This window comes from Narcine bancroftii, chromosome 11 (assembly GCF_036971445.1).
Source record: "Narcine bancroftii isolate sNarBan1 chromosome 11, sNarBan1.hap1, whole genome shotgun sequence".
Taxonomy (NCBI): domain Eukaryota; kingdom Metazoa; phylum Chordata; class Chondrichthyes; order Torpediniformes; family Narcinidae; genus Narcine; species Narcine bancroftii.
Genome location: NC_091479.1, coordinates 64,748,438 through 64,761,692, shown reverse-complemented (window position 1 = coordinate 64,761,692; position 13,255 = coordinate 64,748,438). Strand labels below are relative to the sequence as shown.

At 36.5% G+C, this 13,255-nt stretch overlaps 1 protein-coding gene across 5 annotated transcripts in view; it reads left to right on the top strand.

Annotated features, from left to right (window-relative positions):
* Positions 1-13,255, top strand: part of LOC138745821 (UPF0606 protein KIAA1549) — a 350,579-nt gene that overhangs the window by 314,005 nt on the left and 23,319 nt on the right. For all 5 annotated transcript variants that reach the window (XM_069903162.1, XM_069903161.1, XM_069903164.1 and 2 more), the window contains 3 exons: positions 1,859-2,064; positions 10,018-10,241; positions 10,868-11,012. In XM_069903162.1, the coding sequence (XP_069759263.1) occupies positions 1,859-2,064; positions 10,018-10,241; positions 10,868-11,012 (575 nt within the window). The remainder of the gene's footprint in view (positions 1-1,858; positions 2,065-10,017; positions 10,242-10,867; positions 11,013-13,255) is intronic.

Genomic DNA, 13,255 nt, shown 5'->3' with positions numbered 1-13,255 from the left:
GTTGGGTGGCAGGAAAATCAGCAAAGATTAATAGTCAGGAATGAGAAAAGGAGCAGAGAAATGTGGGGAAGTGAGCACTCATAGACCTGATGGGCTAAATATCTGCCTCTTATGTCACAAGATAAATGCAATGAAAAATACTAACAATTATACGGAAACAAGTGCATCATATTTTTAAAGGAGCACCATAACCAAATAAAATTATCATGTTTTCATTATGTGCCCTAAATTATGATGAATATATTCTAAAATATTTATTGGAATATAAGTGAACCTGGAAGCTATTGGTGGAGGTTGGTAATACTTTTGTATCAGACCATTACTGCAAAGATTGAAAATCAGTAACAAAATGTCTTATGAAATACGAATCATGGAAGCCAATATTCTAGTTTATTTTAAGGCCTTTAAAGGTCTGGGTGCTCAAGTGGTTTCCATGGATACCAGAGGCATGCTTAAAAGTGTTCCAAGAAAATCTCTTCCATGGGATCAAAGTGGTTAATGTTTAGGAAGCCTACTACCCTCTATCTGCATGGAGTTTACATTGGAATGACATGTTTGAAGAAGAGTAATCAATTTAGTCCACACATAATTGATTTGCATGATTACTTGTTGCCTCACTTTCTGTCATTCTCATCACTCCCAAATCCGCAGCTCCTGCTGCTGTGCTCCTCTGAAGACCCTGCTCCCATTTCCCTTCTGTTGTTCTGTGTCATTTCCCAGCTCCCACCTTCCTTAATCTCTCTCTTTCCACGGCTCCATGACCTCATAGTTGCTTCAGCCCCCATTTCATTGTTCCAGTTGCTCCCTTTGCAATAACTGTTTCCAGGGCTCTCCCACTAGACATCATCCTAACAACTCTCTTGCCTCTGGAGCTGAGGTTCCCTCTGGTAAAGTTGCTGCTAATTTGGTTCTGATCCCCCTGCTCATTTTCAGTACTACCATCTCAACACCTCCATTTTCTCTGTTGCCCTACCTGTAAACCCATCACTGTCTTGGCACCGAGCTCCCGGCTCCTCTACCCCCATTGTCTATGAAGGACAAGCCACCTAGGCAGCACCGGAGTTCATAATCTGTGAGTTACCACACTAGCTGCAGTGGCCCCATTTCTTATGGGAATTTGTTGCAAAGGGGCGTCAATATGAATATTCTCCTCTCTGGCCAACTATGGTGGAATCACTGGAGTTTAATTGTCTACTTGAAAGAGCATATCCACTCATTTCCAAAGCATTCCAAAAATCAGGTTAGTTTGGCAGCAGTGCAGAATTAATTATTCCCTTGAAATTGCTTTATTTTTGAAGTGTGCAGAATGATATGAACTTCATCTCTACCTGAGACATTCAGTACACATTTCAGTCAATGGAATGAACAATGCTTCTTCGGGTCATAATGGATTTTGCCCAATTAATGCCATTATATGCATGCTTGGGGATGACAAAGACTCGTATACAATCAAAAATATGATGCGAATCATACATCATTCTTAAACTCTCCTGTCTGGATGTTTAATGTCACCATCTTGGCTCTAAAATTTACAAAAACAGTTGTAGGCTATTTGACCTTACATCTTTGTGTTAAGTTCTATGGATTGTTTCACGCCTTTAATTTAAAAGTCCAAAAGCAGCATTTCAGGAAGACTGCTTATCAGTATCTTCCCAAGGACAATTAAGGGCAGGCAATTAAGTTCTGGCGCAGCCTGTGACGCACATATCCCTGAAATGAATTTTAAAAAGCCACTGGCTGACAGTATCCCAAATGACCGTTAGATTTTCACCAGCAGTGCAACTATTTCAGCTCATCATCCCGACCCAGTTTAACTTGATTCATTTGTATTTTGTACGCTGTCCCTTTTATATTCCAGAACCACCTCAAATTAATAAGTCTGATGAGCAGCCTTCCTCAGCTTCCATTTTTGACCATGTTGATCGAATGTCACGCCCATCTGAAGCAAGCAAGCGGCTACCCAGCAAAATTCAACTGATCGCCATGCAACCAATTCCAGCTCCTCCTTTACAGAATCCATTGCTTCCTGAAAGAGTGGCTGAAGCAAACAAAATAAATAAAGAGGTAAAAGATCTGTTTTCCCCAGAGAAATGGAATAGAATTTATCAGTATGGTTTTCACTTGAATTGTTTGTTAATCTAAGATTAAAAAGAGCAGGAGTTGTACTTTTGCAGATAATCTTAACAGATTTTTAAATAATTCACAGAAAGAGCAAATTCTTTAAGAAGATGCATAGAGTCCCTAACGTGTGAACTGATGTACACAGTGATATAATATTTGTAGATGTATTTGGGAGATAAATTGGTAAAATTAGAGAAGGGGTCTCTTTAAAACAGATATTATTTGAAATACTGAAGAATTCATATTCAGAGACTTTACAGAAACTATGGAGAATGCTATGCACATTTCACAAGTAGGTGCTAATTGAAATGATGCCATGAAATGAATAGCCCATTGTCTTGAAGGAGTCAGGGGATCTGTGTTGAACATTTTTACTAGAGTTCTGACCTTTCTGTGAAGTGCTCACTCAAAGGTCATTGAGAGGTTTCTTTACCTAAAACAACAGATAGGAGCAGAAGACTAACTCCTATTGTTTGCTGGAGAAGGAGGGGGTTTTGCAAGTGAGAGAGAGAGAAGGACATGTGACTGGCAGTTGGAATCTGAGATGGAGAGAGAGTCAGCTGAAACAAGCTGGAGAAGCTTGTTGGAACTGCAACAGAAGCTCCAGAGTGGTGGATGGCTGGAAGTGCTATCTGTCTGATGTTTCTCTTGGAATAAGAGGAACAGAAAGGAACTCTGTAGTAGCCTGAAAGAAAGAGGTTATCATCTGGAGAATCCTGATGGGGCAAGTTTCATCAGAAAGACATTGAGGTGGGGGAGTGACGTCATGCCAATGGAGTAGTGGCTGGAGAAGAATAGCCCTCCGCAGAGAAAAGAAAAAAAGAAAAAACAAAGCTGGACAGAAAAAACGTAGAAGGCCTGAAAGATAAAGAAACCAAGAAAACCCAAGAGATGGCACCAAAAAAGGAAAAGACCAGAGAGACAGATAAGGAAGAAGACATGAAAACAGCAGAAAGAAAAGAGGTAGGCTTTACCTTAAAAAAGAACATCCAATCCCCCAAAGCAGTTGGACACCCAGCTGGGCAACGGCCCTCTCGGAATGAACTACAAAAATGGCTCACTGAGCCACAAAAAGATGCGCAACCACGCATGACAAAAAAGACACTAATGGGAGGGGGCCCATCAATGGCACAAAATTGAACTGATAGAAAGAACCAGGCAGATGACATTGTGACAAGAAGAGGTGAACAGAAGACAAGAGAAGGAGTTAGCGAGAGAAGAAAAAGAAGATAAAAACTTACATGAAAAAGAGGAAGGTAAAAAAGATAAACAGTTAATAGATAGAGAATATTTTGATGAACAAATGAAGACATTAAAAGACATTATAACAACAGAATTTAACACAATAAAAATAAAAATGGAAAAAGCTGAAGATAGAATGCAAAAACTAGAGCTAGCCATAGCAGATATAGGAAAAAGAACAGATAAAGTGGAAGAAAGTCAGACCGCTGTGGAATTAGAAATGAATGAACTGAAAGATAGAGACAAAGAAATTAAAGAGATGCAAGATCTGTCAATTCAAAAAATTGGTGTCGTTGTGTATTGAGATGTGCAAAAATAATTAAAAATAAATTGGGAAATAAAAGAGATGGAAGAGTTGAGGAGACGAGAGAGAATTGGAAAAAAGTGGTATAAGATGGGTACATTTAATTTTTTGACTCTAAATATTAATGGAATACATAATCAAATTAAAGGGAAGAGGTTACTGACATTACTAAAAAAAGAAAAAAATCGACATTGCTTTTGTGCAAGAAACACAATTAACTGAGATAGAACACAGTAAATTGAAGAGATACTGGGTAGGCCATGTAGTAGCATCATCATACAATTCAACATCCAGGGGAGTAGCTATATTAGTCAACAAAAATCTACCAATTATCATAAAATAAATAATAACAGATCCAACAGGGAGATATGTAATGACAAAGTGCCAGATTTATTCTGAATTTTGGAAGTTATTAAACACCTATGCATCTAACAAAGAAGATGAGCAATTTATGCCAAACATCTGCCTAAAAATACCAGATACAAGGGGACATATCTTGCTCGTAGGGGATTTCAACTTCAGCCTGGACCCAATGATAGACAAAACTGGGAAGACAATTAACAATAAGAATAAAGTAACTAAATTTACACTAAAAGCAATGGAGGATATGAAACTAATCGATATATGGAGGAAACAACACCAAAAAGAGAGAGAATATTCACACTACTCAAATAGACATCAGATCTATTCAAGAATTGAAATGTTTTTGTTATCAGCACAGATCCAATGGAGAGTTTTAAAAAAACAGAATATAAAGCAAGATTATTATCAGATCACTCTTCCCTGTTATTAACAATTGAATTAGAGGATGCCCCACCAAAGACATATAGATGGAGACTAAATCCTACACTGTTAAAAAGACAAGATTACAAAGAATATATTGAACAAAAAATATACTTCAAGATAAATATGGAATCAGTAAAAGATAAATTCATTTTATGGGACGCAATGAAGGCCTTTATTAGAGGACAAATGATTAGCTATACGACTAAAATTAAAAAGGAATATAATCAGGAAGTAGAACAGTTGGAAAAAGAGATAACAATCATAGAAAAGGAATTAGCGGAAAGAGAAGATACAGAAAAAGAGAGAACTGGCAGAGAAAAAATTAAAATATGAAACATAACAAACATATAAAGTAGAGAAAAATATAATGAAAACAAATCAAAAATATTATGAACTGGGAGAGAAAACACAAAATATTGGCCTGGCAACTTAAAACAGAACAAGCTTAAAGAACCATTCTAGTGACATTAAAAGATGATAACCAGATCACATATAATCCTTTGGAGATTAATGAAAATTTTAAAAGATTCTATAAACAATTATACCAAACTGAAAATATAGGAAAAAATGACAAAAATGATGAATTTTTATCTAATATTGAACCACCACATCTACAAATAGAAGAACAAAATAAATTGACAGAACCTTTTAAGACTGAAGAAATACAAGATTATATTAATTAAACTACCAATCAATAAAACACCAGGTGAAGATGGATTCCCTATAGAGTTTTATGAAGTTTTTTGGGATCTATTAATCCCTCCCCTCCTAGAAGTAATAAATCAAGTAGAAAAGACCCAAAACTTAACCAAAATCATATAAAACAGCAATAATTACAGTAATCCCAAAAGAGGGTAAAGACTCGCTATTACCAACATCATACAGACCAATATCATGATTGAATACAGATTATAAATTAATAGCAAAATTATTAGCAAACAGACTGAATGACTGTGTACCAAAACTAGTAAGGCAAGACCAAACTGGATTTGTTAAAAAAAAAGATGGGCAGCTAATAATGTTTGTAAACTTATTAATTTAATTTATGCAGTACAAATAAATAAAACGCCAACGGTAGCTGTTACGCTAGATGCAGAGAAAGCCTTTGATAGGGTAGAGTGGAACTATTTGTTTAAAGTGTTACATAATTTTAAACTACCGGAAAAATTTATTAACTGGATTAGAGCATTATATAATGGACCGTTAGCAAAGGTAGTAAAAAATGGATATGTATCAGATCACTTTAAATTAAGCAGGTCAACAAGACAGGGATGCCCATTATCGCTTTGGTTATTGAACCACTAGTGGAGTTGATAAGGAAGGAAACTATGATAAAAGGAATAAAAATAAAAGAGAAAGAATCAGCCTATTTGCAGATGACATCATAGTATATTTAACAGATCCAGATAAGTCAATAAAAAAAACTACATATGAAACTGAAAGAGTATGGAGAGATATCAGGGTACAAGATTAAGACCAATAAAAGTGAAGTGATGCCAATGAACAAAATTGATTATTCAGAATTTAAAAAAGAAACCTTTTTTAAATGGCAATCTCAGGTGATGTGTTACCTTGGTATCAGAATAGATAACAACATAAAACATTTATACAAATTAAACTATGAACCATTAATTAAAAAAAATACAGGAATATTTAGAGAATTGGAAAGAACTGCCATTAACTTTGATAGGAAGAGTAAACTGTATTAAGATGAATGTGTTCCCACGAGTGCAATATCTATTTCAAATGTTACCAATTCCCCTGACAGAAATTTTTTGCAAAACTGAAGAAAATAGTAAGGAAAGTTTTATGGAAAGGTAAGAAATGAAGAATAGCGCTAGAAAAATTAACGTGGAGTTACAAACAAGGAGGGTTACAGCTACCAAACTTCAAACATTAATATAGGGCAGCACAGTTAAGATACTTATCAGATTTTTATCAGAGAGGAGAAAAACCGGACTGAAATTAGGAGAAAATACCCCGGAACACATACTTTATAAATGGGATGAAAAATTGGTGGAATATAACAATTCACCAGTACTACATCACATACTTAAATTATGGAAAAGAATACACCTGGAAGAAAAAAAGATAAATTATCAAATACCAGAAATGATATTAACACAAAACCAATTGATCCCCTTTACAATAGACAATTTATTTTTCAAGGAATGGGATAGAAAAAGAATCAAGAAAATAGAAGACTGCTTTTTGGGAAATAATTGAGCAATTAAAAGATAAATATGGAATAACAGAAGGTACAATGTTTGTATATTACCAATTGAAATCTTATTTAAAAGATCAACTGGGAAATAGCTTGAGATTACCAGAAAGTAGCAACTATGAATATTTAATCACAAACACAATGATAATTAAAAAATTTATTACCAACATGTACATCAAACTACAATATAAAAAAGAGGATGAAATAAAGTATAAACCAAAAGAAAGTTGGGAAAATGATTTATACACAGAGATAAAGAATGAAACATGGGAAAAGTTATGTATAGGAACAATGAGGAACATGATAAATAGTAGATTATGTGTGATTCAATATAACTGGCTACATAGATTATATATTACTCCTCAAAAATTAAAAGCAATGGATAGATGTTTTCATTGTAAACAAAAGACTGTATCAACATTACATGCAATTTGGACATGTTCAAAAGTAAAAACTTTCGAGAAAGATCTAAACCTAATAAACAAAATCACAAAAAATAATATATCAAAAGATCCAAAAAATTTCTGTTAAATAATATAAGAGACAAAAAATTAGGACTAAAATTAGACAAAGCCCAAATAAAATTTATTATGATAGCAGTAGCAAAAAAATGTATTATGACAACCTGGAAAATGGAAACAAGCCTTAAAACAGTGGTATTCAGAAATGAGCAAGTGTATTCCATTAGAAAAAAATTACATACAATCTGAAAGACAAGTGTACATTATTCGAACAAATTTGGGAACCATGCATAAAATATGTCAAGAGAATGCTGACCACAAACCTCCTTCTCTTAAAACAACATAATTATGGGCACAATAAGATTTAAATATGTGAAAGTAGATGATACAACTTTTTTCTTTTTTGTTATTTCTTTGTTTTATGTGTTTTATTATTTATTGATTTTTGAAGAGGGTGGGGAAGGGGAGAGGGAGGAAAGGGGGAAAGAAGAAATGTCACTATGTATATATTGATGATGATCATTTGTGGATGTTGTTATTAGATATGACTCATAGTGCAAGAAATTAAAAATATGAAAAAAGAATAAAGATATGTATGCAAAAGAGAGAAACGTAAGCAAAGAAAAATATAAACAAATTGTTGTGACCATGCAGAAAAAAAATGTCAGCAATAAATAAGTGCAAAGGTTTTTAAAAAAGCGAGACATTGAGGTGACTAATGGTGGTACCTCAGTTGTGGAAATCCTGGAACAATAAATCTTTCTCTGCAAACCTACAAAGAACCTTCCTGAGCAGTAAACATTTACCTTTCGAGTACCAAAGCCTGGTGAACTTTATACATGTTAAATTCTGTGCACAGTATAAGAATTGCCTGCAACCAGAGAACTTGGAAGAAGGAGAAGTGAGATTGAACTGTGAATCAAAGAACTTTTCTTAAATTTGCACAAACATCACATACACGTGCGCTTAGAATTTGAAGGGGGTTAAGTTGGGTTAGTTAAGTTAATAGAGATAAGTTAAAGTTTGATTCTGTTTTCATGTTTAAAGATCATTAAAAACAACTTTTGTTTAAGTGACCATTTGTCGGGGCGAAAATCTATTGCTGCTGGGTTTTGGGGTCCTTTGGGCTTGCAACAACACAAAACATGGGTATCAGTCACTCTCCCTTGGTCATGCATGTGCACAGTCACAATTGCATCTCTTGGGCTCTCTTACATGGTCACATGATGAAGTCTTGCTACTTCACTCCGAACTAGCCCACCTGGAGAACAATGCATCATATGCCAGGTTGCTGTTCATTGACCTGCTCAGCGTTTAATATGATTATTCCCCAGAGGCTGCTGGAGAAACTCCTTGATGGGACTCAACACCCCTCTCTGTTACTGGATCGTGGGTTTCCTAATGGAAAGACCATAGTCTGTCGGGTCAATACCAGAATGTTGAGCACCATCACACTGAGCATTGGCACACCTCAAGACTGTGTGCTCAGCCCACTCCTGTTCACGCTACTGACCCACGATTGCATCGCCAGATCCAGCTCCAACAGTGTCATCAAGTTTGCAGATGACACAATAGTCGTCAGTCTCAAGAGCAACAATGATGATGAGTCACACTACAGAGAAGAGGTGGAAAATCTCGTGAAATGATGCAAGAGGAACAACCTGAGTCTCAATGTGGACAAGACAAAGGAGATGATCATGGACTTCAGGAGGTCCAAGAATGACCATCCTCCACAACACATCAACGACTTTGTAGTAGAGAGAGTGGAGAGGTCAAAGATCCTTGGAGTTCACTTAATTAGTGATTTATTGTGGACACTCAACTTCTCACTTGTCGCAACAGCGACTGCACTTCCTAAAAAGACTGAAGCGGGCAAGGCTACAGATCACCATTCTGCCAACTATCTATAGGTGCTATATCAAGAGTGTCCTGGTTGGGTGCATCACAGTGTGGTACGGTTGCTGCAGAGAAATGGATCAGAGATCAATCCACTAGGATCATAAGAGTGGCAGAGTGGTTCACAGGAGTATCTTTCCTTCCCCCATTGACGTGATCTATCCTGATCGTTGTCGGAAGAAGGAGCACAAAATCTTTGAGGACCCCTTCCTATCTGCACACAGCATCTTTCAGCGGCTCCAATTGGAGAAGAGATGCAGGAATATCAGAGCCAGCACCACCAGGCTGAGGAACAGCTTCTTCCCACGGGCAGTGAGAATTCTGAGCAACCAAAAGAACAATTCACACTGACCATCTGAGGCTCTCCTATGTACATAGCAATATTTATTTGTTTGTACAGATGAAATATTTGTCCTGCATATGTATTATTTGTCTGTATGTGTGTTGTGTCTGTGTATTTTGCGCCAAGGACTAGAGAACGCTGTTTTGTCAGGTTATACTTATACAATCAGATGACAATAGACTTGACATGTCCACATAAACTTTCTTGGTTGTGAGGCATTCTTTGCTTATCTCCGGGTTACAAACACTTTTTATTCGATACCCTTTAATTGGCTTAATGAGATCACTGACTGAAATCTCCATTTTCTTGAGTCCTTTTTCACTCATTTCAAATAAAATACTTGCTAATTTACCAGTCCAGATGAATAGTTGCAAACTAATTGTTCATTCATTTTCTCTCTTCTGGTCCCTCCAGATGTGTAGTCCATTGTATATCACTGCCTTTTTAAATCTAATATGTAGATTAACAAAGTTTTCTGGAACCCTGCCAGTTGCACATCCTATCAATGCTCCCTTTACTAAACTGATTCATCTATTGTGAATGTTCTTAGAATCTTATCCTGTAGTTATTTGGTTGGTAACTTCCCATAAAGATGCCAGAGTGATGTATATAATTCAATATCTGCACATTTCTACTTTAGGTTCAGAGAGCCTTGAGACAGAAATCTGAAATTGAACATCACCGCAATAAGATCAGACTCCGAGCTAAAAGAAAAGGACACTATGACTTCCCAATAATGGATGAAGTTGGTACCATTGACACAAAGGAACGGCGCAGAGTCTATCGTAGGGCACAGGTTCATATTGATAGAATCCTCGATCCCAGTGCTGATGGCTCATCTGCTCCTGTGGAACCGAGGAAAAGGTGAGCATAAAAGAACTCTGAATGTATTGTAAGTTCATCTTGAAAAGGAGCCTTTTCATTGTTAATAAATGCTTAAACAGACGAACGCCAATATAGTTACTATTTTAAAGTCTTCAGGTTTAGTAATGGGGAACACACTGTTGACCTGTACCTTATGCTAGCATTAAAATGGGACAAATTGGTTTCAGGTAACCGGGTAAGTTATCAATAAACAGAAAATTCTCATTGTGGGGTTCTTCAATAAAGCTATCTATAAAATCCATGAAAGAAAACTTTATGATTTACTTTCCATCTTTGTTCCACATTGGCAGATTAAGCATAGCCAAAAATATTGAAGTGATATGGATACCCAAAACTATCCACATGAAACCCTCTTTCTTTCCTGTACTCATCAATTGGCCAAACTCTCACCAAAGTTACGTTCAGCTCGCTAACTTACAGAGCCCTTCCTCTTCTCAAATTTACTCTTTCAGAATCTATTTATAGTCGAGTGAGAATCTTTATAATTTCCTGCTGAACATAAGGATCCATTAATTAACCTTCACATGGTTCATTCTCTTTGCACAAAAGAATGGCGTGATCCCAAATCGAGTTTTAAATGAGTCATTTGCTCTTATTCACTTAAGTTATCGTGGCAAAAGATCTCCACGGCAGAGACGAAGACATCAGGTGAATGGCAATATAATGGATGCCGAAAAGGATAGGCTGATAACCACAGACAGTGATGGGACCTACAAGAAGCCACCTGGAGTGAACAATGCAGCCTATGTTGTAAGCATGGATGAAACATAGTTATCTGCATCTTTTTTTCTGATGTCTTGTAGATAATTTTTCTCTCACTCTTATTAAATATATGAAATATTTCTAGATGAGTGGGCAAGGAAACTATTTTTGTTCCATCTTTTGCACCTTAAAATATTCCCCTTTGACAAGCTTTCTGATTGCTCCCCTATTTTCTTGTTTGCTGTTTAGTGATATGGAAGTAGACATTTTCCCACCAAGTCCATGCCAACCATCAAGCACCCATTTTCACCAATCTTACACAAGTCCTATTGTTCTCCTGCATTACCGCAAGTCCTTGCAGATTGTGGAACTCATCTAGGTATTAGGAACAGTTTTACAACAGCTAATCAATATCATGACTGATCCTGCAGCTCGTATACTTTCCTACCTGATCCCCATATCCCTCTGCAGTAAAACTCCAATAATCCATTATCCAGTAATTCAGTGATCTTCATTGTTGGGCATCTGCCTAAATGGATGATTTTCCCTCCACAGCCATGCTACTCTCTTTAAACTCACTAGGGTCCAATTCCCACACTCCATTCAAATCTCCTGGGCTCCAGTCCAATGCTCCTTTTAAATTCACTAGATTTAATTTTTTTCACTCTTTTAAACTCATCTGGTTCATTGAAAAAAAATACCATTCTATTCTGAGCATCTAAAAAGTATGAATTACGAATGTGAGAACATCAGCAGGAATAAAATCCAATAATCTTTTAACTGCCAGAATGACACCACCAAAGTCCCAAGGGTGTGTGATTATTTAAGTTATATTGTACTGCTTGTCCAAAAATCTATTAATCTTAATACCCATCCACAACCTTTGGGGGCAGTGAAAATTTTAGCCTTTTGATTTCTAATCAAAATCTAAACATCTGACCCCTTCTTTTGAGCCTTTTTACATTTTTTTTTTAATTTAGACACGCAGCCCAGTAACAAGTCCTTTCAGCCCATGAAGCCATGCTGCCCAAATGTAGCCAATTGACCTTGACCTATAACCCCCCCCCCCCGGGACGTTTTGGAGGATGGAAGGAAAATGGAGCTCCTGGAGGAAACCCACACCAACACAGGGAAAACGTGCAAATTCCTTACAGGCAGAGTGGGATTTGAACCCCCATCCTGATCACTGGTGCTGCCCTTTGCTGCATAGTTTGGATTCTCCAGGCTGAGAAAACTTTCTCTCAACCATTAGCCTCATAATCTTGTATGAATATATAAATCTTCAGTAAATATCAGTCAGTCCTCTTCATTCTCAATGTTCAGCTATCAGGAAACAGACCAATGAATATCTCCACAATACCTCTACTGTGGTATGGAAATTAAAATGACAAACAGAACTCCAAGTGAGATCCCACTAAAGACCAGAATAATTTTAGTTGTATGTTATTTTTATTCTGATTGCTTGGGGTAGGACCAAAACCCCACTTCCAAGTTGTGTGCTATATCTGGATACTTACTTTTTGAATCCCATGAACCGACACAACATTTACTCAGTTTTTTTCTCTATTCTGCTCCTCCTCCTTATTTGCTCACATCACATGGACTTTACTCCTCTGGTCCAGTCAATTAACCTGTCTATATCCCTTTACAGTATTCACTTTCCTACTTTCTGGACCACTTTAGGATGTTTTGGTTATTGTAGATGGGGTTCTTATGAAACATCAGAAAGCATCCAAGGATGCATCATGGGCCTTAACTTCAGTGTTATCATCTACTGGGGGCTTGTAGGTAAATTAAGATGGAAGCTCATGTCAAATCTCTCTGTCATTTTCTTGTGCCCATCACATTATCAAAAGATAAATGCACAGTTTTTTTTAATCAAATTTATATTTTGGAGAAACATTTTATTTAATATTTTATTGTTCTTTGCTGTCAAAGATGAGGTGGGTGGAGCTTATTTTGTTATTTGTTGCCTTAGTTTATCCAATCATTATTATACCTATTTGAATAGGATGTAAGATGACCACTTAAAGTGGATAATTTTTCCAACTATGTAATAGACTTTCTTGACTGCACAATCCTTGCTGGATCAAACTGTTGCTCAAGGAGGGAGGAATTGACTCAGTTATAAAGGATTTTAAAAACTGTCTAATTTTTAAGGAAACTAAATTACTGAATGAAATGTGGCCAGAATATTCTGGACCAACTTGCAGCAACTATCCCCTCTGTGGGAGTCCACCTCTGGTAATTTGCAAGCCTAAAGTTTGGGATTTATTGTTTTTCATTTTGCA